At 34.4% G+C, this 25,538-nt stretch overlaps 1 protein-coding gene and 1 long non-coding RNA gene across 2 annotated transcripts; one reads left to right on the top strand and one right to left on the bottom strand.

Annotated features, from left to right (window-relative positions):
* Positions 1-501: 501 nt before the first annotated feature.
* On the top strand, positions 502-8,829 carry LOC112685401. The gene is made up of 4 exons (XR_003148794.1): positions 502-727; positions 1,892-1,963; positions 7,526-7,635; positions 8,321-8,829. It is a non-coding gene; the product is annotated as an uncharacterized LOC112685401 (long non-coding RNA).
* Positions 8,830-24,180: 15,351 nt separating this feature from the next.
* LOC112685404 lies at positions 24,181-25,424 on the bottom strand. Its single transcript, XM_025557271.1, has 2 exons — positions 24,646-25,424; positions 24,181-24,514 (listed from the first exon to the last, which is right to left on the bottom strand). Exons 1-2 carry the CDS (start codon positions 25,086-25,088, stop codon positions 24,418-24,420), a joined length of 540 nt encoding a protein of 179 aa, XP_025413056.1. The 5' UTR covers positions 25,089-25,424; the 3' UTR covers positions 24,181-24,417.
* Positions 25,425-25,538: the final 114 nt, after the last annotated feature.

The raw sequence follows: 25,538 nt of genomic DNA, 5'->3' as shown, positions 1-25,538 counted from the left end.
GTATCATCGCGGGCAATAAACATTTATTTAAAACTAAATGTTTAGTACGAGCAATCGGAAATTTCGTGATCCCGTCCTGTACGTATTACGTTACAGTGGCGGTTCGTTGTCACGGGATGGAAAGTAAAACGATAACGGCACTCGGTCGCATCGTACATGTAAAAAAGTCACACGCGCACGTAGACCGTCAAATCCGTTTGAAAAATCGTCGTACGGCGGTCGTGTTGCTCTCGCGGCGGAGCGTATGCGAAAACGAAATACGTACACTCGGACGATGCGCATAAGTTTTCGAGAGGTCGGAAAAAAAAAAAATAAGGGACGTACAAGAAAAATAAAATTATCGTAATAAAAACGATCTCGGGCGAAGTGTACACGCACGCACGAGCGCGATACGGGTGGAGGAGTCGGGAGTAGCGAGGGGGATGGCGGCGTCCCGGTCGGCGACGCTTGCGCTCGAGGGCGTTTCGCGCGCGCGTATCGACAGCGCTCCGTCCCCGGACGGTCAGTTGGAATCCGAGCGCGCGGCGTGCAACCGTCGATCCCGCCGACCACCCGACGACGTTCTCCGTGCACCGCCACCAACACTAGCACCAGCACCAGCAGCGGCCCTGCGGTCCCGTTTCCGCACGCCCTGCGAACCCGGAGGCCATCATTTACTGTTGGTTGAGCTCGTCGTCTCCCACGGGGCGACACAACTACGGTCCGCCCGCGCTGGGAGGCAAGAGAGGTAATTATGCGCCGCCCGCGGTCCGTCGCGACATCGTTGCACCGCGGTCGGTCCCGGACGGCACTTCGCGCGCGCTGCGACTATCCTTTCGGCGCTGTCCGGTAACTTTGCCCATCACAGTTTTCGCGCCCCGCAAAGCAACCCGATCGGAAAAGATCCGACACTGGTACACCCAGACCTATGGTCGGTTTTAACCAATCGAAACAACTATCGCCCATAACCGTACTATCTTATCGCCTGTAAAAATCCGTGGCGTAACAGTTGCCATCCCGTAATCACTCTTAGGATGTAACTGACGTTGAATAACTTCGGGTACACCGATGTAATCGCGTGACTAGTGCAATACTTTCGGCTCTTCCTTGAATAGATTTTTAGTCGATCGTTACATCGAATAAGCCGTGTAACTGACTTAGATTAGGTCGAAATAAGTGATATCTCCATCCCTTCCACAGCAAGGAAATCGTTTAACGGAATACTCGTCTACCGAATCCTTCCATAATAGACCTGTCTCGTTAACCGTGTAATGGAATTTTGATGATTTTTCGATTGTCAGGAAAACGTATTGTTTGGTGCACAGTTGTAACGAACCTCGAGTTCGACTAGCAGCTATCGATATTTTATTAAAAGACCCTTACACCTAGTGGAAACGAATAGTTCGAAAACATTATTACTGTGGTCGATAAAATCTAATATTATTTTAAACACAAATACACAGAGTTTCCCTTCGAATAACGTGAACCGCGTGACTATCAACTACGTGATTGCGGTGAACTACTTAACGATAACGTTTGGTAATATCAGTGGACCGAACAGATGTTTTAGCGCTGTATTGTTTCAGAATAAGAAAAAGGATCGGAAAACTTAAACTATTAGTTCTTCGGTAAAATTTAACATTATTCTCGCAAATTTTTTACAATATCTCACTAGTACAATGTCGCTATGACTTTTGTTTTTATATTTCACATCGATCCGACGGCAACGCGTCGAAAACAGAACATTATGCATTAATCTCTCTCGCTATAGTATCCGTCTTCTGCACCGCCCATCTCGTCCACACGCCCTCGGTTGCGTTTGCGTACGACGGACAATTTTTTATACAATCATTATAGTGTGTATATGTGTAACGTGATATAGCTTACAAGACGATATGTTATCTGTCCACAGGCACATTTCCGAACGTGGCCATGCAGGAAGTAGAAAGGGCCAAGGCCAGGAACATGGCGAAAAAACAAAACAGTAAGTGTGTCAAGTTTTTAATTATTTCACGATAATTTTGTTATTGTTACGTAACGTTGCTACCGGAGCGAACTCGCCAAAACAATATTGTCAGGCCGTCGCCGTCGTCGTATCATGCGTATCATGCCGTTCGTCGCATTCAAAACGTTTTTTTCCGTCAACAAAATAATAACGTTTAAACCGAAAAAATGTTCGGTATAATTATAACGTTATACTGTACTCAAAATGTTCATCATTAGCCGATGAAATGTACCGCCGAACAACCGATAAGTTCTTAACTGTGGTGTTGATAAATTGTAATAGTATCTCTAAGACTTAAAATCCATGGCGTTCGTCGTTTGTAGGACATATTTACAAACGGTTGCAATAATCGGGTACTTTACTGTTTGAACTATTAACCGAGTACGCATGCAAGGTAGTGTGTCACAACGATAATAATAGTTACTCTTGTGTTACGCCACGGGTGTACAACAGATCGTAACGGTACATACGATTTGAAACGAAATCGTGTGTTAGGCTACAATCGGCAGTCATATAGCATCATGTCGAGCAGTTAAAGTTAGACGATCCACCGGTCATAGAACATAAAATAATGTAGAATTTGTACTAAACGACATCCCGGTACGTATTGTACTACGTCATTTTGCGGCGTTATAACTGTATATGGTACGGATTTATTGGAATAAAGTATTTGTAATCTAATGACAAATGTAAACTGTTTGAATCAACACTTGTTGAAATAACACTAATATTTTTCTTACATTTTTTTTTTTTTTTTTACATATTATTTAATGCACATTTGCAGTTTAATGGTGAATACACCTGTTCTCATCATACAGTGCAACGAGTTAAATTGATAAATATGATTCTAATAATATATTTTTCTTTAAATTTTTTAAATGTCGATTAATTTTTTACGAATCAAACCAATATTATTAATATTTATTGGTTAAAAATTAAGGACATACGACTAGATAACAATGAGGACTATAAATGCTTAAGTTTTCATTCATCTTTTTTCCATAATAAAAATCTAAAACAACTAATTTTTTTGTCATTCAATTGGAAAATAAACGCATATTTTGTAGCTTATTAAAATATTTTCAGAAACATATTTTAAGGGTTATTTTTGCAAAAGGACGTCCGTTGGGAGGACATGTCTTTCCTGAACTTTACGTGTCTATTTAACATTCAGATATAATATATTACGATAATTAATTTAAATTAAATGTATCGTAAATTTATTTTGTCAGTTAAACTTATCTCACATGGACAAAGCTTTACCACGGGAGAAAAAAATCCGGGAATCGTACTAATTACGAACCTATTGATAACGATCGCTGAGAGACAGAAAGGCACCAATCACACATACCCTTTTCCTAGATTTTTGACGATGGACACATGTGCTTATGCATATACATCCGTTTCCTAGTGTTAACGTATTATTATTTTAATTGTATGCATGTAACCGACGTCTCGCACATGTATAGGTTTTCGCTCCGTTGTCGTTTTTGTAACAAAATGTTAACATACACACTGGAGTATCGTCGTCCCTGAATATTTGCGTTACGGTGCAGTAAAATACTTGTAATACATGCACCGCGTACACGACCTGCACGAGCATAGTGCGCAGAGCGGTCCAACATTTTCCGATGCTATTTCGGGGTACAAACTGTCTTCACGATGCGCCCTGCGGATACGAACACCAGTGGCGTATTTGTGAGAGGAGGGAAATAGAGGTATTTGCCCCCCAAGGCTATTTTTTTCATTCTTTTGCAGAAGCTGTAATTTTTAATTGTATTGGCTTTGCTAAATATTCATAGGCACAGGGACATTCAAATAAATAAGGTAATTGATTTGTTTGCTGCCACGAAAAAAAAGGAATATAGACCTTATATTATACTTATTTTATGGCAATATTTTTTGGACTATAACTGTACAAGTTTGAACCAGTGTCTAAAATCTTAATCGAGTAAAAAAATAAAAAAAAAACATTGTATTCAAATATCCTTATATTGTAACAGTAAGATATTTTTGTATTTTGCCCCCTCCCCTGAAAAATTATCCTAAATACGCCACTGAAGAACACGAGTATATGTGCAATTCATGTCACGTCATTCGACGGAGTTCCGTACATACACGGATAAACGCCAAAAATGACTTTTCAGTATCGGAATTTTATTGTTTAAAAACACTACTCGCGGCGACATGATACGGTTAAACAAAGATGTCGATCTGAAAAACTAAAAAAAAAAAACTTGACGTGTCCATCCGATTTCGATAGTAATAATATTTTTCTATACTTCTTGGGGTTCGTCAATTCTTGGCATACGTCCTTTCTGCTCACTATAGTCAACTATATTATGTCGTATATTATTGTACCTTGACAACAATGATGCGAGATATTGGAAACTATATTACGCGTTCGTGTACAATATTGTCATACATTTTCGCTTGACATCGTGGCGTCAACAAGTCATCGTGACCATATTTCACGCGTTTGAAAGGTCGTCAGTGATGTTGGTCTACGCATCGTCGTATATTATATTATATTACAAGAACGAGACATTACGCGTTTATTAATAAAACCGAACTGTTAGTGATTTTACCCATTTTTTACGGAACACGCATAAGATATTGCGATCCGTACGTCGTATCCAAAAATCTCACGTTCGGGATAATGGGAAAATGGACTTGTTCAGGAAAACTATAGTTTTGTATAGTACAATCTGTTCGTTAACGATTCGTTTCAGTATTGATTAACGTCCTAAATGAACGGATAGTGGTAGTACAAATGTTAAACAAAATATCATTACGAAAAACATGAAATTATATTCAACTGTTAGTTTCTAATCAACAGTGCATGTTACATAGCATGTAAGTAGATATATAGAACAAATGCACCACTAACAAATGAACAAAATTAATTTTGAAACGCCATTGAGGCGAGGCTGCGAAAATTATCCACAATAAAGTTATTCAAGGAAAACTATTCATAATATTGTTTTGGTAGCGAACGGGAAAAAATCAATTTTGTATCGAATGTTTCTTTGTACGTGGTAAACGCACGGATTGGCATTATAGTATGATTTTATTGAATACAAGTTCTTAAAAGTAAATTAGAAAATTTAAAAAAACTGTAGGTAACACATTTATGTGACTTCCATTATAAAATTATACGACGCATTTGATTCAATTTTCAGGCACGGTAGGTTGTTATTTTTTATTTTTATACAAATGTTGTTGAAAGGTGAAGTTCACAATCCCATGGTTTTTTTTTTTTTTTTTTTTTTTTTTTATGATACGATTACGCGTGTAAGTAATGTCGGTAAAGTAGTTTCGTTAGGTCAAGGAAACGTGAGCAATTTGTGGAATCCGGGTGTGCGACTGTATGTGTATGCGATATGTGCGTGAGTGTTGGTTTACATTTTCAGGGTGCTAAGAATGTTGTGTTCTAGATTTAAAAATTCGAAACACTCTTATTTATTATGCTGTAAACCAAATTGTAACTAGTGCATATAAAAATCTGAATAACGAATATTTTAATGCCCGTATACGAGTTGTATATTATTATGAATTGTTTATTTTGAAAAAAGAAAGTCATAAATGATCGTTATAAATGATCTGCTTAATTGTTTTATGGTAACAAAAAAAAATATAGTGCATCGAATTGCGCAACATTGTTTTATTTAAAAATCGATTTCGTTTCGACTTTTCGAAAATTAATAGTATTTATTGGAACGTAAGAATCCACAAAAAAAAAAATAATAAAATGCAGTAATTTAAGTTGGGCAAATAACCCTCTACCTTTAAAGATAAGTAAGCAACATTAGAGATTTCGGTCTAAATTTTTTTTTAAACTATAACATCTGTGTAACTAAAAATGTATATTATAGAAAAAATAATATTGTTCATTTTCGAGTTTGATAATAGCTGAGCAACAAAATTCGTATTGTTTGATAAAATCAATACTTTATGCGAATACTTATTTAAACATTTTTATTCCAAATAAATTACATAATATATTGAAAAGAATATTTGTCGAAATAATTAGTGCTATAGTGATCGATGAGACAAACAAATACATTCTAAAGTTCAATTAAATAACGGGATATAATACGTTTATTAACTGATAAATATTTCACTGGCATATAAACAACGACAGCGATATATTAACTGTTTGCAGGATTATGCATAGACAGTATTGATATTAAAAATATTAATTTTCAATTATTTAATTTTTTTTCAATCAAATTTTCATTTGAATTTTATATAAAAACTGATAAAATGTTAATACAAATTAAACGAGTCAGTATCAGCCAGGTGAATTATCTTTATGATTTGTTTGGTTTTATTTTTATTTTTTTTTTTTAGTTTTTTGTAAGTTTGCTCAATTGATACTCGATCTTAAGAGGTTATTGTTATACAGATGCATTGTATTTTATTACTGTACATTTGGTATAGCATGAAGCGTAGGGCAGTAATGACCAGCTCGTTATCCAGGAAATTTCACTGCACGAAGTCGGGGCTTAAAATAATTCAAACGCACTTAAAACGTTTTACATGTATTCGCATATTAAATATATAGTAATAGTCTTACATCGATGGTTTCGGATGAAATAATAATTATTATCAATAGAATCCGAAGACTTTCTGCCGGAACAGTTTTACATAACTATACTATGCAATTGAAAACGGTTATCAGAGCCAATCGTATCCAAACGTGTTCATAACGTGACCCGACTGTTAAAATATCCCTTAAGCTTGTTCCACTGTATTGTGTCATTTGGTAACCCATCGTAGACACCCTTATACGTTTCGTACGAATCGGTGTCAACAGAAATCGTCATCGTCCACGTGACGGTTTCCTTCAGTATCACATTTACCATGCGAATTATTTATTTATTTTCCGGATTATGATTGTAAACTAACCATGTGCCAATGGAACAGTTGTCAACAATCGGTACGCTATGACTCCGTGTCATTACGAATTCCGTAAACCTACATGCCCCGTGGGCCGTTAACCTGAACGATTGGCATCGCATTGAATGGTTATTCCCGTCGGCGACGTATACAATACATATTTCACCCTCGTGCCAACAATAGTTACATGATAGCTGTGAACGCGTCTTTCTCTAACGTCCCGCGTGCCATTGTTCATTTCTTTCGCGTAGGTATCGTACGAAAATCGCGCGAACGCAGGATTAATATACGCTTACTCAAAGCATTGAACGGCCATTGATGTCAAATACGTTTAAAACGATTAAACATAACATACCAACGATAAAAACTGGGTACCGTCGATGAGTTTCACGTTCGTCCGTGGTACTCACCAAATTGGCTACGATCGGTGATTCCTAGGGTTCAGAAGTTGATGAATTTTGAATTTTTTTTTTTTGGAACTGTTTAGACAATGCTCTCCTGGCCACAAATGTGTTTCATTAGCATGTGAATCCGAATAACTGATTTTTATTCGACAAATATTATTATAATAATTTCGAAACAATAAATATGTATCCGACGCGACAACGTGATAATAATAATATTGTGTTTTATTTAAAGGCAAAGTAGAACGACAGAAATCTTCGGAAAAAACGCTATCCAAAGTACCAAGTATCGAGACCAAAAAACATGAAAAATGACAAAATCAAAAAAATTCACTCTTATTAAAGGTACTTATTTTATCACATTATTGTTATTATAATACATTTCAACGTTATTGTTTTGAATATATTTATTTTTACTCTGGTAATATGCGAGTGTCAGAAGTTTTCAACTATTTTCAACTCACAACCCCTTGAATATTTTCTGTAAATCTTAGAATATATTCAACTTATGATAATATATTGTGTATTTATACTTATATTTTACAACTTCGACTTTTCATACCTTGGTATAACCAATCATCTTATGTAAACAGTTACAGTAATTTATTTTTAATACCAGAGTCGCAATACTGTACTAAGTTGAATACAGCAGTATTACACAAAACCCACATGCTATATTATTATCTTTCATTAATTCATTTTTTTTCATAAAACATTTTGAAAAACATGTTCAGTGGCTCTATTTTTTAAATAAATGCATAATAATGCATTATAATAATGGTTTAAAACCTCTAATTTTCAAAGCATGTTTTATGTTCACTAAAATGTAGTTTTATCGAGAATAAAAAAAAAAATATTAAATATTAATAATAGCTATAAAATATGATGCCGATAAAACAGTCACATTGTTTCTCGTTTTAGTTCAAACTTTAAGTACATGCGCGTTCAAATTGTGCTGTTTGTTGTAATAGGTAGTAATAATAAAAATATCAATTTTTTTATTTTTATTCGTTTTGTTGTTCTGTTTCAGATTTTATTTTTCTAGCACTTTCGCCGAATGATAAAAACACACTTATTCGTAATCAAAATAATATTATGTAACTATTTATAAGTACACGATTATTTATTGTCATTTTATATAAATTTTTAATTCACATTTTAATATTTTTGCGCATTTCACATCATTATTATGGTGTTGATTTCGCGTTAAATTTTAGCACGTTTTGTGTATTAAATGACCAAACATTTATAACGATTAGAGTACAGAACAATTAGTGTTGTATATTATAATAATTTGTAACAAAATATTGCTATATTTATATTGCATATTAATTATATTATTTACATATATTTATTTCGCATAGTATTTTATGGAAACACGAAGCTCAAACGTTGTCCACGGATGGTTACTATAGAATGTATACATATTTTTTGTAAGCGTGTTAGACGTACGTCAAGTATGACATATTAGAAATATATATGTGACACGTGGCTGGAGATAAATAAATGAAAATATAAAAATCCTAATACGAAAATGTACGCGCGATTGTTTAAACTTTAAGTCCTTACATTCCTATGACCGTAAATAACTGACGTCCGATATGTTTACGACTTGGTTTTACGATTCCTGTACCTTTGGATCGCGCGACTTTCATATTACATACACATAACGAAATAAATACAGGACATTATACAAGTTTACGACACCGTACTGGTTTTCTTCGTGTCCTCCATCGTTCTTATCATTGAAATAATTTTTTACATACTATTATACTATATTATACACCCTTGTGTTTATCATGCACGTATAGTCTTACTGCTATGTCATCGCGCGCATAATCGACTAAAACAGTTTTTTTTCTGCAATAAATGTGCGCGATTTCCATCACAATTCCGCATTTTTTTTTTGTTTTTTCGTAAAAAATTTTTAAAAAAAACCAAACGTCACTAAAGTGTTTTCATATTTTCTCTTTGCCACTGCTATACCTCCGTACCTGCAGCAACAACTAACCTATAGCTCAGACATTTCAACAGGACATTCATATAAATACGTACTGTAAGTGACCTATGGCATATAGACAGTTTAATGGCATAGTATCCGACCGGTACGGACAACGAACCGTCCGACTCATATGTGACTCACACATATTTTACTATGTTCAAGTCTTGAATAATATCTAATCAATTAAAATGTGAATCGTTTGACACTTTGTGTAATCTCTGTTTGACGTGAGCAAAACAAATCGAACAGTTTTACAACCAGGACGAAGTAATGAATGTTCGTAAACAGCTAGGAGTGGAGACAGAAATAGAAAAGAATTAGGAGAAAATCGCTCAAAAAAAAAAGTTTGTACGATATCAAATGATTTATCAAATCATAGTCGTTGCGTTGACAAAAAATAAAATAAAATCGATAACTGAAGACTGAAAACGTATTATTTTCATTGTCATTTATTATTATTAGAGGTGGGATTTATATTCTCTTAAAATTAAAAATATGATTTTTTATGTCGTTTAAAATTAATAAAGACAATATACCCTCGAAATATTCTTTATTAAATATTAGATATACGATGTTTTATGTCCTTAAAAATACAAATATTCTTTCAATAATCTGTAAAAATAGAATAAATATTTTAGTTACTCAATTTAAATCTATTATTAATTTGGTTTAAAATAACATTTTAGAAAAAAAAATTGGTTATAATGCCAATTTTAACCGTACATGGATTAACTCTAATATCTAGTGATACATTTTTATAACAACCTAGAATGACATAAAAATAACTAACATAGTGAATACTGTATTTATTGATCAATATTATCGAAATGCTGATGTACGTAATACGAGAATGGATGTGCAGACAAATAATAGGTCATATAATTATTAATTTTTTTTTTTTAATAAAAATATCTATAAAATATTATCGAATATTTTTTAATATATTAAATATTCTCTAACTCCTGAAATATATTTTTTTTATGCGAAATTAATTTTTTTTTTTTTTTATGAATTCCGTGTTTCGTGAATCGAAAAGATACCTTACTCTCATTTAACTTCATAGACTAGAAACAAATATGTAAAATCATAAAAATATGACCTTTAATACCTTTAATTATAATATAACGTGCATAGTGCATATATACTAGTAAGAGGTTATTTTTCAGTTTAGACGAAAGGTATTCGTTCGCTGAAATTTGCCGCATAACCTTTTATTATTTTATATTTTATATGCACAACAGTTTTATTTGTGAGTAACCAATAACGTCATGAAATCGTCCATACACCTACCTGTGTTGAGATTTAAATTTAAGACCACGTCTCGTGCGCACACAACACGCGCGCATCGTTCAACGTGAAAACACGAGAAAGTATATTACAAAAAAAGTAAATAATAGAGGTGCCTGTAACCCATTCGTTCCGATTTTATTTGTTTGGCGTACGCGCGTATTATTACCGTTATGCAAGGTCGTGTTAACGTCACCGAGATACCGTTGTATGTGCATAGAAGCCACGTGCGCGAGAAGGTCACCGGAGAATGCGTCACACGTTTTTGATGGTCACCGGTTCCGTTCGTAACCTACCCCTAAAATATCGACTCGTAGAAATCGATTCGAAACGACTGGAGTTAAGACAATAATAACTAGTTTACTTAACAGTGTTTTGAGAATAACGCCTACGTGACGCACATACACGGCGGTCCAATACCAAACTCGTAACGTCATTCAGATGTGTTGTTATCCTTGTACAACTTCGCTGCGTGCATACGTATTTGTCGATTGTATAAGTGATTTCCAATAAAAAAAACAGTTGTTGTTTGTACGAAACGCATACGGTTTGTTCAAGAGAAAAACGAAAAGATGGATAGAGAGAGAGAGAGAGAGAGAGGGAAAGAGAGAGAAAGAGAGAAGTGGTCGAACGTTTCAAAGCATCCGGAATAAAATACGTGTGTATATACCTACACGTACACTAGATTAATTTTGCAGACGCGGCGCGATTTCTTTAAACAATAATCTTGAACACAGTGGCCACTTCATTTATGCTTGACATATACGAACGCCGATTGATCTTAACGTTCAATGGCATTTCAACAAGTCTCTGAGATGTTTGAGTTTCTACGTACGATTTTTCTTTCATCAGGTTCAGTTGATTTAAAACTTGTTTTTAATATGCGTTTCATACATTTGTCGTCGTTTCGTTTATACATTTAATACGGATGTAAAACTTTTATTACGATAATGTTTCGAGTTTAGAAGCGATATCTCTTTATTCCAGGAAATGGCAATATAATAATCATATTAATATTATTGGACACGTCGTACTTGCGGTGCGCATATATTGACGCACGCTTGCTACCAGCGTTTCTGGCGGTCTTATCATTTTTTTATCGGTGAAATAGTGTTATAAATCTTTACAAGTCTGTAATAAATACTTCTAGCATTCTCCAGCCAAACGTCGTGCATAATATCAATATAATATTTTATCAAACGGGTAAACGAACACACTGTACTACTTACTGTTTGAGTTACTACCGCAATTTGTAAGGTTAAAATAAACTGGTAAAAATCGATCGCGGACACGTTGCGCGATGATGATAAATTAGTACAAATCGATCTTCGCGTACTTTGTACGGTGGTAAATATTTCCATCAATATCTTATTTTAATTCAATATTTATTAGTGGAAATAATTTATTTAATGTTTATAATATTTAATAATTAAATAATGATACACCTAGATTTCATTTTCAAATTTTGAAAGCCATGACATCAAAGGACTAATAATGTAAATAGGACATATAGTTTTAGTGAATAATGGAACAGTTTATTCAATAAATTGGTTGGATCGGCTAATTCAAGTCTCTGAAGTGTTTTGCGACCTTTACAATTTGATGAATGTGTTAGTCATTTAAAGAAAAATATAAGTAAAAAAGCCAAAAAAGACAAAAACCTTTACCAAACCTGTACACAGCACGAATTTATTATTATTTAAGTTGCAAAAACATGGTCTATTGAACTTTAAATTATTATTACCATTATTATATAACGGATTTTTATCTCAGCATGTTTTCCGATGCAGCGAAAAAAAACTTGAAGTTACGAGCTCTGGTTTTTATAGTCGACGTGAAACAAGACAGTATGCGCATATACACCAAAAAGAAAATTTATCGGTGCTAAATTATTTAAACATTTGCAATAAACGAACTTCAGGTGCTTTTGAAAATCGGTTACACAAGACATGGCTTTACATTTTAACTTTAAACAAAGTTCTTCCGCATAAGAACAAAAAGAGTTTATATAATATATATATATATATATATATATATATATATATATATATTATTATTATTATTATTATTATTATGATTTTTATTATATTATATGTATAATCCTTGAAGAACATCATGCACTTACGTCAGTGTTATGACGTCAGTGCACTTGTGTGTGGGCTTCTATATTTGCCCATAAACTGAAAACCGTTTTAATCTTTTCAGCTTGCGCAAACAAGACGAACATTTAACAGTTGAGTGTTTTTAAAAAAAAACTCTAACTGTAAACTGTAAATCGATTTCGAGGGTTCGAGGGAAAAAGTTTACCGCTTTTAATGTGTAATTTGGTGCACAAACATTATAATACTTACCAACACGAAGTGGAGGATGAACCGGACGAGTAAAACACTCGTAAAAGCGAAACATTTCTGGAGCACCACGGCCAAAGGAACGTTACATTACAAATTGGATCTAAACCACAGAACGAAGGCCACGTGGATCGTCTATTGTAATAACTGTACACTAGAAGATTCCTAGATTTACAACTCCTATATTCCAACAACGTTTCCAAAGCTAACCAGATTTCGCGGTTTGTATTAAAAAAAAATAAAAAAAATACTGTTAGCGAAATCGGAAACCGATAATAACATATCACTATCGGTGATATAAGTTGCGCACGTAGCGATTACTATTTATTTTTATATCCGTCCGGCAATCGATTCTGTACAGTGAACGAAGCCACCCATCGTTGCGATACATCACGGTCGCATGGTGCGTAGGCACTACGGGTACGGGTTAGAAACATGAATTGCAGTAGAAGACAAGCGTGGTGTAATAAATTACAACTATATAATATCATGGTGCGTTTACACGGTCCAACGAATTATTTTAAAATCGATTTTTATACGATCCTCGTCGTAACTGCGTGCTGTGCGATGCGTCCCCGTTGCAGGATCCAAACAACCGTAATCTTAGAAATGACGTCATCCACGCGGGGTCGTACCGGAAAAATTCGATTTCAATAACAATTGTTACGTAGGCGGCGACCGTGGTCGACGTGCGAAAACGGGTTAAACTGCTATGATTAAGGGGCGTATTTAAACTTACTTCTCCCATGGGGGGGGGGGGGGGGGTGACTCAAATTTTTCTTTAATTCAGGCTCAAAACTTATAAGTAAAATGTTTGGTAATATTTAAATCTCTTAAGGTTACGCTTATATTTTATTTGATTTTTCACTAAATATGGATCCGACAAAAAGCCCAATTCAGTATTCACAGTCACGCGTAATTTGAATTCGTTATAAAATGATCCACAATAAAAAAAATTGAAATGTGTATCTCACATATAATCGATTTCTTAAATACGGATTCAGAGGGGTTGCCCTTTCGTCCTCCCCTAAAATACGCCCCTGCAACGATTACGGTTATTATGATTGCCGTGTTGTACTGGATGGTTTTATCAAAAGTAAAACTTTCGTTCATTTTTTCGGTTGACCGATGGGCTTTAAAAATAAAAAAATAACTTATTTTTTTTTTTATGTTTTCACCGCCAATAACCGTACGTAATTTTACTGCTTTTGTAAATCCAAAAATAATACAATTGATTTGATATTACACGTTGGAGGTGAATATTTTTCCCGAAACGTCCAAATATTTATAGTCTAACATCGATATCTGGTCGCATTTGTAAGGGCAAAACTGTTATGACGTTTAGAAACTTGGCGATGCTTCAACGTTTTGCGAGGAAGTCCACATCGCTACACCGTTCACTTCACTCGTCCGAAGGTTGAACGCATCTTACAAACAATAATTATTATTATCGGTACGTTCGGATACGAAACGGTTAACGATTTCAGGAGAAATATTCTCCTCGGACGTTATGGTGTTTCGAGATGAAAGATAGGGTGAAATAAAAGGTAAAAATCGCTACGGTTCCCGTCGGTAGGACCAGATTATAGCCATGATAAGAGGGGATGATTACTTTTAGTGAGGCCCTTTTACAAAAAAACAATTTTTTTTTTCAGATTTAGTTATTTGTAATAAATATTGATTAAAATAAATTTAGTATAAAAAGTCGTGCATGAAGAGGTTAAACCAGGGCACCAAAACGTTTTTATAACGTTATGAGTATAATGTTAAACTATTCAAAAAACGATTGAAATCAATAACAGATAACATATCGGTAAACGATATACGATTGTAAACGGATAACAAAACATAAACGAAAAACAATTAAAATTAATATCGAATAACATAACAGAAAACGATTAACAATTGAAACATAAAAGAAATCGCTATGGAAAAATATTTATAACCATCAGTAAAACAGATTTGGAGACGGTTGTTTTTGCAAAATTGACTTAATTACTAGGTAATATAAATAAAATAAATATAAAAGAATGTTTAAAACATCAATAAATTTATCAACTAATAAAATATAAATAAGCATTACCAATTATAATTCATAAATATGCTTTCTGAAATTACGTTACCGATTACGGACACCGATGAAACATTAGTAGTACACCATACACAAGTTATAAACTGACAATAAATACACGTTTCACGTGGTATTTGCGTTTTATTGTTTCTGTAAAACGAATACGATTGCTTTGTTCATAAGTTACGAGTTATGAGAATTACGAAAAGAAAATGTCGTTAAAGGCTATGGGCGTATTGGTACGCATACCCATCAGCAGATTTTCGATTTTCGGCGTATGCCTAATGTAAAATATTATTTTACGGGTGTACACTTTTATGCGCTGTAGCCCTCCCCGCCCCCGTTGTCCCATTTGATCGAGCCCTGGCCGTCGGGTTCACGGACGGTAACCGCGCGCGGGAATCGCGATTTTCGCGTTCTTCTCGGCTCGTCGGAAAGTGTTGGCGAAACGGTGTGAGTGAACGACCTCCGAAGGTCTTCGTGCCGCATTCTTCGACCTAGAAAACCGGCCGGCCTACCGTCGACGGTCCTCGGTAGCTCCCCCCGCCCCTTCCCCACCGCCCCGGTGGCTGTCTGCTGGCCGCGGTCGTCCGCAGCCGGACGTACTTTCGCCGACACGACACCGACGCGCGCGCACGTGATCGGTCGCGGCGGCCGCGACCAGCACACCTTTCCCCGCGGACCGACCGGAGTCCCGTTGCGTTCCGCTCGCGCGCGCTACACATACGTCACGCACGTCCGGATATCCCGGCCGGCCCCACGCGAACGTCCTCGTCACCGCGACGTGCGTTCGGTACACGCGCGTCCACGTACCACGGGCACAAAACCTGAGCCCGAACACCGCTGAAAACAAAAATAAAACTCTGTTCGACCATCGTAGTCGCGCTTTGGACTGTATGGGATTCGGAAAAAAGAAAACACGAGTGCTACGTTTGAACTCGGAGATGCCAAGAACCCTGTTGCGTTCCGCTAGTTTTATGTTCCGTGCGCGCGGACCTCATTGTCTAAGCGCGTCCCTAGACGGTTTTCGACGTGGGTAGGGACACAGGCGGATATTAGGGGGACTTGGGGGGGGGCTTAGACCTCCCAAATATTTTAATAGCCTCCCCCCCCTCAAAATTGAAACTTTGTTAGAAATTGTATTCGTTGTTTTTATATTTTTATTTATAATTATCTGTTCATTTTTTTTTTTTCTAAAATCGTAAAATAAAAATTAATAAAAAACTGTTTACAATAGCATTAACAATACCAATTACATAGTTTGGCTACTTGCGAAAGAAGTTTTAGTGCAATGAAAAAAATAAAAACTTGGTTATGGACATTGTTGGTTCAAGGTAGGTTCAGCAATCATTCAATACTATATATTGAAAAAGATATATCGAATAATATAAAAAATGATGATATTTTGAGTATCTTTGCTAATACAAATAGTTATTTGTCATTAAAATAAAATATTAATTATTTTTAAATATACGTTATATAGTGTTTTTTTAATACAATTTAAATTTATCTATATTTTTAATGGTAATAAGTTTTACTTGTGCATGGGAAGGGGGTATGGGGGTGAAGCCCCTGCGGGTCATTTTACGAGTACATAGAATTATTATAGCCCCTCAAAAATTCAACCAAATGTCCACCTATGGGTAGGGACCGAAACGATTTCGACATCTGATACTACAATGATACCAACGATAAATGAATAAGTAGGTACGATTAACTGTACAACACGATTAAAATCGGTTTTTCCGTTATTTTTAGCAAATCGATCGACCGTCTGCATTTATGTGTGAACATGTGAACATGTTAACATGCGTATGTGAACATGCGTTAACCGTCTATCTATTTTGTCCCATTTGTTTCCTTAACCGAGTTTTTAATCCAAAAAGCATGAAGTAAAAAGCGAGCAATCAGGCGAAAGTTTAACTAATATATATCATTGTTAATACGGCAAATATTCTTTTAAAAACTTGAATAAACTATGAAAAATAAAGATTTACTCATCATACTATTACTCTATGGAATATCTATAGTACGAGGTATGCATTGTGCACGTTATAGCCAGTACCATGATTACAGTTATCCATCTATAACCATAGTTAGTACTATTATTTCTCATTATCTATTATTGTTACTTTTTTTTCATTAATTTTATGAAAAAATTTTATTCTCGATCATTATTATTTTGTAAACATAATAATGTTTTATTAAACATAATTGTTTTAAAAATTGATATGGGGGGACTGCCCGTTTTGCTCTCTTCCTTGGGTCGCACCTGTTAGTGTCCGCAAAACTTTGTTCGACACGTGCGACGAAAACGATTCTTTGAGTAAATGAAATGTTATCACGACCCTTACCGCGATACATTACATTCCGTGGGAGAAAGAAAAAACCTAATAACCCAGTACGAATGCGAATAGTTCTATTCGCGAACGTTTAAGGCACGGAGAAATGACTGGATACGAATCAAAGGCGCCAATAGAACGAGGCTTGGGGGCTAAGCTCACAAATGTGAATTCAGCCCCTCGGATTATTACCGTCTTTATCGTATAAATGTATTATTATTTTTTGCGATTTTGTTTTTATTATTCAATTAAACTTTTATCTTGCAACATTAAAGCTTTAGTGATCATAACTAATAATAATAGTTTTATTGATTATTTTAGATAATTTAAAGGTATGAGCACAAAGCCTCGACTTATAACTTTTGGTTAAAAATAGTAGGGCTGAAACTTCCCTATTGAATTTCCTATTCACGCCTATTATTCGATCCATTGTAATAATGGCGCCGGTGCCATTACTACGACCGTTAATGTTTCACCACGAGTGCGGAACGGAAAAGCGAAGTACATTTACATTCTCGCTAGAGTGAAATACGAAACGTGTCGCTTTCGCGTAAGTTCAAATCGGAAAACTCATGTAACCGCTACGAGTACGTTACGAGAGTTTGATTTTTCGCACAAATACTGCGCTTCGGTATTGAACCGTATGGTTACGACGAGTGCCCGTTCGATATGGGTTTTACTTGAAATATCATCATAATAATTCGTATTTTATGCTTACGGTAGAAATTCCATTTCGCATTATATTCGCCTCCGGCGGTTTCGTAACGGTATTAGCACAGCGACGGGCACAGTCGATAATCAATGAAAACGACGTTCGTCGTCACCCGGCCGTAGGAATAACTGGGTGAAATCTCGGTAGTCGCGAGCAGTGACTTTTAAGCAATAATTTGTCTCGGAGGTGAACGCAAGCATGAGTCACCGACCGAGTCAAATTCAAACAGAATTCAGACGAGGACAGAGGTGACGCACGAACGATAATCTCGACGCGGAACCAGAGATGCTGTTAGAACCTAGATTTTCCTGTAAATTATTTGCAAACGAAAGGAAACATTTGGAGATTTTTAATCGTTGAGAACTGTCCGAACGGGTTCATCGAATCGTACAAAAAGGAATGTTTCGCTAGTTCCGCAATATTCGTAAACCATCTTAAAACTTGAAATCCAATCCGGTTGTAACGGATCACATTTTGAAATTATTCAATTCACCTTCAACACGTGTACGTGTGATTACATTGTACGCACCAAAGTTATCTCCCTCCCCTCCCTCGACTTCGTAAATAATGAAACTTCGGCAAGTACCGTGAACGTTTAAACGGAAAAGTCTAACTTATTCTCAGAGAATATTGTCACACAATTCACAGTCGCCAACGCGTCGTTTTACACCAAAATGGATTTTATTTCGACACACGAACGTGAACGAAAACTTTTACGATGACATCACCTATACGTTTGCAAAATAAACTCCTCGCAGCTTATACCGCACATAAAACGACAATAACGGATAAAAATACACACACCATCCGTCTTTCGCGTTACAATATAATGGCAGAATTCCGAAAATACATCGGAAAATATAATACGTTGTACGTATCGAACACGGTCGGGCGCATCATAGGTGTACAATTTCATGTGTGCGGAAAACAAACACAGTACACCCACGACGCGAAAACATATATGTATATAAAGAGTATATATATATATATATATATATATATATATATATATATATGTATATAAAGAGTATAGATATATATATATGTATATATTTATATATTGCTTAGCACATTTATATTTTAATGTCAGGTACACTGTCGAAAAGGGTTCCATGTACCCATGCACCTGTGCACCCCTTATTATATTTAATTAAATAGACACTAAATGGTAAATAGTTACACAAGTAATTATAAAACAAAAAGTTAATTATTAATTATTAAACAATATTATTATGTAAAAATACAAGATATTTCACTAATAGGGAAGATAGTCGTGTTCTTTTTAAGGTTACTATTAAGCCACTTCCAGAAAATAGTTGTTCACTACAAATTGATGCACGTAATGTACCCAAAAAATTTAAAATTACCGGTAGCAAGTGAAGACATGTTCGATGATTTTCTTTCCACCATTTTAATGGATCTACTGTTGGTTCAATATTTTTTAATTCTAAGGAGATTCCAAACCATGATTTTTTTTTTTCTTTTCCTTTCAAACACGCAATATAGGGATTTAGGGATTTTCTATTTCCAACGTACCGATCGATCTATTAAGGCGATAAGGATTTTAAAAACTGATTTGAATTCGTCGTAAAATCTTTTTTAGATCGATTTTCTCATATTTTTTAAATTTTATACTTAGCATACCCAAAAATTAATTTTTATGTTTTCAATTTGTTTAATCCTAAATAGGGTTTTTTTGTTGGGATCGAACTATATTGATTTTCAAATTTTTGTTCGAGTGTTCGGTTCGATTGGGTTTTTTTAAAACTTGGTTCGACATTTGAACTTCGAACAGTTTGACCCACCTTTACTATTAATCTTTTATAATATATTGTACTATTAATATAAATTTGATTTACATAGGTTTATGTTTTTGGGTGTTGATGAAAAATCAAATAAACACAAGCGTAACTTTCAAAACACAGACAGGTGTTAAAAAAGAACTACAAAAAAGTCGATTGTAAGTGGATCCGATTAGGTTAAAAAAAAAAACCACAAATATTAAGGACTTGTTTGATTTGAATATTACCAACAATTTTACTTGTGATTTTCTATGATGTTAACACTATTAAAATGTTTGAACGTACAAAACAACAAATAACAATATTTTTGTAATTGTTTGACGAAAAATTTAAGAAAAGTAAAAATATGAAATATATGGTAAGCATTAGGAAAAATTGTACATGTGATTATAATATATTGAGCCCCTCATGGCATTTTCGAAACCTAGCGCTTTTGCTGTTAACGTAATAATAATATGCGGTTAACGATGCGAATCTCGAATGATTTGTAACTGCGTTTAATGGCGTATGGCACAATTTTTTTCCTGGACCTAGTACCTAACTACTATATGCTATTAAGTGTTGTGCTCGAGTACACGCAAGCTGTTGTGATTTTTGCGAACCGGATCACGCGTGTTCCGACAAAATATTAGAAATTATCAAACGATACCAGCGCATTAATCGATCAGTCCAAGTAACAATAATATCTAAACAAGAATGTAGTTAAACGTTTGAATGCCTGTAGACACGAAAAGCGATTTGACAAGTGTACACGTGATATTATACATTGCATTATGTATTGTATTTACGGTCGCATTGTTAGAGTAAAGTTTTTTCTTAAATTATCAACAATCTTCTATCGCAAATTTTCTATAAAACGCTGTAAGTAAAAATTAATGCGAAGATTCCAAATAAAAATAATCAAGAAACTGGATACCATTCGAAAAATGAATTCAAATGTATGTTTGTCAAAAATATTAAATATAATATGATGTGATTACAATATATTTGAAAGAAAACTGTTTACATGTGAACTATTTTCTAAATCTCTTCTTGAAAGTATTTTTATGGTTATTTTACAGTGATGATAAATTTATTGCGCACATACTAAATAGAAAACGTATAATTATCTATTTGTTTTACTTTTGAATAAAACAGATGGAAGTTTTATGGTAGTTTATTGCACTGAAAAAATACCAAAAAGCTTTTGTCATTTGTTCTTAATTGAAAATATTCATCTTAAAATTTCCTTACATTGAATGATTAAAAACTTGAATTCTAGATGTCTATTAGAAAGGTTTTATAACGTTCAATCCGGTTGGAATTTGTTCAATTCCGTCGTCAGGTTATTGCACTGTTGACATTCGAAAGTCGTCGTTTTTCGTTGTTTCAGCAAAATGATTATTATTTTTTTCGCAATACAACGTTTTGGAATACTCAAAATGACTGTTTGGAGCTGGGTGGTAAAATATTGACTTTGTTTTTGTGAAATCCTTCTTCTTCTTTTTTTTTTTTTGTATTTTAAAAATAAAAACACTTCCGACCTTTTTAAACCACTACCAGACCTGTATAAACGCATTAATCATGGGATTTAATTCATTAGGAGAAATTGGAACCCGTCCAACGAGCTATACTAATACGATAATCTTGGCTGTAGATTTCACGGTTTCGATCGCCAAAGTCACGTTTTAATTTCACCCGTGTCCAAAACAATACTGTTAATTGACACACGAGGCTACCGATTGAACATCGATTGCGAAGCGCAGTATAATGTATTGTGTAATTGGTCTTCTTCGCCCACGGTTTTTGCATTCACACTGTCGTTTTATCATTACATTACATTACATTACCATCATTCAAATATTAACAACGAACAAATGCAAAAACTAAGAACGCGTAACGATAAAATGTAATTGAAATAAATTACACGTGTGATAATGATTTTTTACACGTGGAAAGAAATGCACATCGTATATTACGATTTTCTGATTGCTTTTCTGTCTCGGTTACGATTCGTTATTAATTGATTGTTTCATTTCGGAGACCTTTGATTTCGCAAAACGAGTTTAACTGTACCATTGTACTGTGATCACCGAGACAACGTTTCGCTAAACGTTTAAGACTTTTAGTAAAATAATTTCAATTTCTAATCACTCGAAAAATATCTTGAACATTTTACGTACGCCGGTTCGCATGACTCTACAAATACGTGAAGACCGGCGGATATTCGGATTAAACGGTCAACGTCCAAATTAGTGTTCGATTGTCTATTCGTTCGGAAACAAATATCATATCTGATCGATTTTTGCGGACAGACGGGCATAATGGGACATTCGTCGATACGTGATTTTAATACGTTTTCTTACTACTCGCACGAGACGGAATCATGGTCGGCAGCCGTGACCATTTTTCAGACTTCTCAGCGACATACATCCCTCGTTTCTGATGAACAAAACCAATAAACTAACTCGATCAAGTGTAATATGCCACATATGACTAAACTACTAAAACTAAGAATTTATTATATTACATAGAAAAACAACTTTGTGTTTTGTATTTTTCTATATTTAAATTACTGAGAAAATTCGATGTACCAGTTAGAGTCTAATCTTATATTAAATTGATCTAAATTTTCTAAAAAATATCATAACAATCGATGAAACAATAATTATGAATATGATATTGAGACAAAGCTTAAAACATCACGGTTGAAGTCAACAAACTCTTTAAGACCAAAAAGAGCAAGGCAAGTATGATCAAATGTGAAAGTTATATTTATCACATTTTTTAATTTTTATGGGACAGTTCATCGCGAATGGGTACCTCAAGATCAAATGGTAAACAGGTTTTTTTATTTCGAAGTAATAAAAGGATTAAGTGAAAAAGTTAGGAAAAAAAGGGCAGAAAGTTTGAAAACTAGTTCTTAGATGCTGCATCAAGACTGTTCCCCAGTCCACATCTCATTGCTTATTCGTTAGTTTTAAGCCAAATATCAAACTTGAGTCGTTACACATTCACAGACTCATCTGACCTGCTTCATGTAATTTTAATTTTGTTTTCTAAGTTGAAATCAACATTCAAGGACGTCGTTTAAAAATAATTGATGACATTAAACAAAATACGGAAAACAATCAGAAAAACAATGTATAAATATATATACATTTTTAGCCTGAAGTATTATTATATTTTTTAAGTACCATCGGTTTCGAATTAAAAATTCATCCTATTTACAAAGTTAATAAAATCACAATTCATCTTAAAGATGTTCCCTTAAATGTTTACTATAAGTGTTTTCAAAAGGTGAAAAGAAGATAGCATCGGTGTATTGCTTCTTAGGCAGATAACTTTGAAGAACATTATGTGTAGTTAAAATAATATTGTTATATATTATTATAATATTATTGTTTTAATAAAGATTTAATTAAAATCCTGTTATTTTTTTATCACACCATATATATATATCGTGCAACTATACCTCCAGTTCGTGACATTGTCGTAAGAAATATGCATAGTTATCAAAACTTTATTTTAAGTAAGTTATAAGGACAGAACCTACTTCCTCACCATGCTTTCAGGCTTTCCTTTAGTTCCTTTCCTCTATGTACTAGAACCCACGAGGATTTTATTTGTTATTTCAACTACATCATTTTTAACTGTCCTTCTCTTCTTCGTAGCTGACAATATCTTTCTTTCCTATCATCTTTTGGTTATAACACTCTTGACACTAATCCATTTGCTATATTACACAAGACTTTTATAGAATTAATACAACATTAATATTTATATTTATCTCAGATATAAATCCTGACAAGTAATATCTTTTTCCATATATTTTATTTTTGAATCCTAATATACTTGCAAGACTGTTTTCAATTGTGAAATCTATCTTTCAATTACAATTAATAACACACCTCATTTTAGAAACAGTAGGACCCATAGAGAAATTAGTAGGAGGGTAAGTAATATCTGGTTTTAAATAATGTTCATTATTTTAATAAATTTTACTAGAAAAAAAATTGTGACAATGTCTAAAATAGGATTGGGTTTCGGTACAATTATTTGAATACAATTATTTGTTTCATTAACATTTGGAAATATATTATATGTCTGCAAACATAATAATGCTATTTCAGAATTCTTGCGAAATTTTATTGTTGGAAAATAACTCGATTCAATACAGACCCGGCGAACTCCGTTTCGCCACCAGATTCGTTTTATGTAACATTTCGTTTGGTGATTAAAAGATAAAGAAAAAAATTTTTTTTGTTATATATTTGAAAAGGAAAATATTTATTTCATTTCACAACAGTAATAAATTCATTATAAATTCATTAAATTCATCGCCAACAATAATTGCAGCAACATCATTAACGGTGGGTGCATTGAATCTTCGCACATGTTCACCTGTTGGAGTACAATCCGCTCTTATGACAAATTTGTGCGTATCCGATGGCATTCGTTCCAATGCTGTTTTGAACAAATTAACCACAGCATTATTAGCGTGAAAAAATGCTTGCAACTGTTCAATAATTCGTCTCTTTAACTGTTGTGCTCCCTGTATATTGCACCGCACGTTCAGCTGATTCACCATCGACGAAATGAAATATATTTGCAGAAATTGATGCGGTTCATCTGGTGTTGGCACCATTGAACCATGCAAATGATATATTTGACCTTGTATCTGTAATTGCAAATAATCATTAAAATTTGTTCATGAATACATTGTAAATCGTGTGATGGTGTAGTGTGTGGTGTATATGAAGTTGTTATGTGTTGCAATTATGTGTTGGTTATGTGTGTTGTATCTTTTACCTTGCAAGTCGGCATGAAGCCGCCTTCTCGAATGATATTAGCTCCAAAGCTTGAAGAAAATGGCTGGAATCGGGATCACTTCCATCAAACAATGTTTTCAGTGGCTGTGGTGGTGTAAGTAATGGATCCAGTTTGACTTTTCCACTTGCGCAGCACAATCCAACCGTTTCTCTTTTGAACTTTACCGCATTGCAATATCGGCATATAGTCGTCATTCGTCCAATATCCAAATTTTCATCATCACTGTAGTTCGCAGTGGGATCATATTGGAATGCCAAGCGATTGTATGATGCCAATGATCTTCGTGTGCTCACGCGATGTCTCAATCGGTCATTTTCTCTTATTATATTTTTTCTTTCTTCTCTTAAGTTCCTTGAATAGACTTGTTGCTGGCTTGCATGTCTTGTGCGGCGGCCGATGTTCGCACGTCGTTCTCTAGGCATTTTGGACTATGGACAGAGTGTTGAATTTAACTTCAAATGCACGATCCACATAATTTACACTGAGCTTAAATGAAATTAACTGAGCAGAGAATAATGACTATCTATCACACACTTTATCACGCACCGTTGCTATTGGTTTGAAGTACATGCTATGTATAATAGATGGCGCTGTATGTGAAAAACGATTTCCCCACTTTTCTGTTGAATTTTTCCTGAATTTTCCAGAATTTTCTTTGCTATAAACCTCACGGAGCCCAAGACCTTTCCAACGAATGCAAAACCGTGGAAATCGGTTCGTGCGTTCTGGAGTTATAGCGTCAGGGAGGAAAACCGGACTTATTTTTATATAATAGATAAGATAATATAATATAATATAATATAAAAATAATAATAATAATAATAGTAATAATAATAATAATAATAATAATAATAATAATAATAATAATAATA

The sequence above is a fragment of the Sipha flava genome, unplaced genomic scaffold (genome assembly GCF_003268045.1).
Source record: "Sipha flava isolate LNK unplaced genomic scaffold, YSA_version1 275_pilon_pilon, whole genome shotgun sequence".
In the NCBI taxonomy this organism is placed as follows: Eukaryota; Metazoa; Arthropoda; class Insecta; order Hemiptera; family Aphididae; genus Sipha; species Sipha flava.
Note: the sequence above shows the minus strand (reverse complement) of the source record. Positions and strands in the feature narration are given on the sequence as shown.

Coding starts and splice junctions, on each gene's coding strand:
- LOC112685404 (XM_025557271.1), bottom strand. CDS start 25,088: ATGCCTAGAGAACGACGTGCGAACATCGGCCGCCGCACAAGACATGCA. Junction 24,515..24,645: donor GCTTCATGCCGACTTGCAAG/GTAAAAGATACA, acceptor TTGCAATTACAG/ATACAAGGTCAAATATATCA.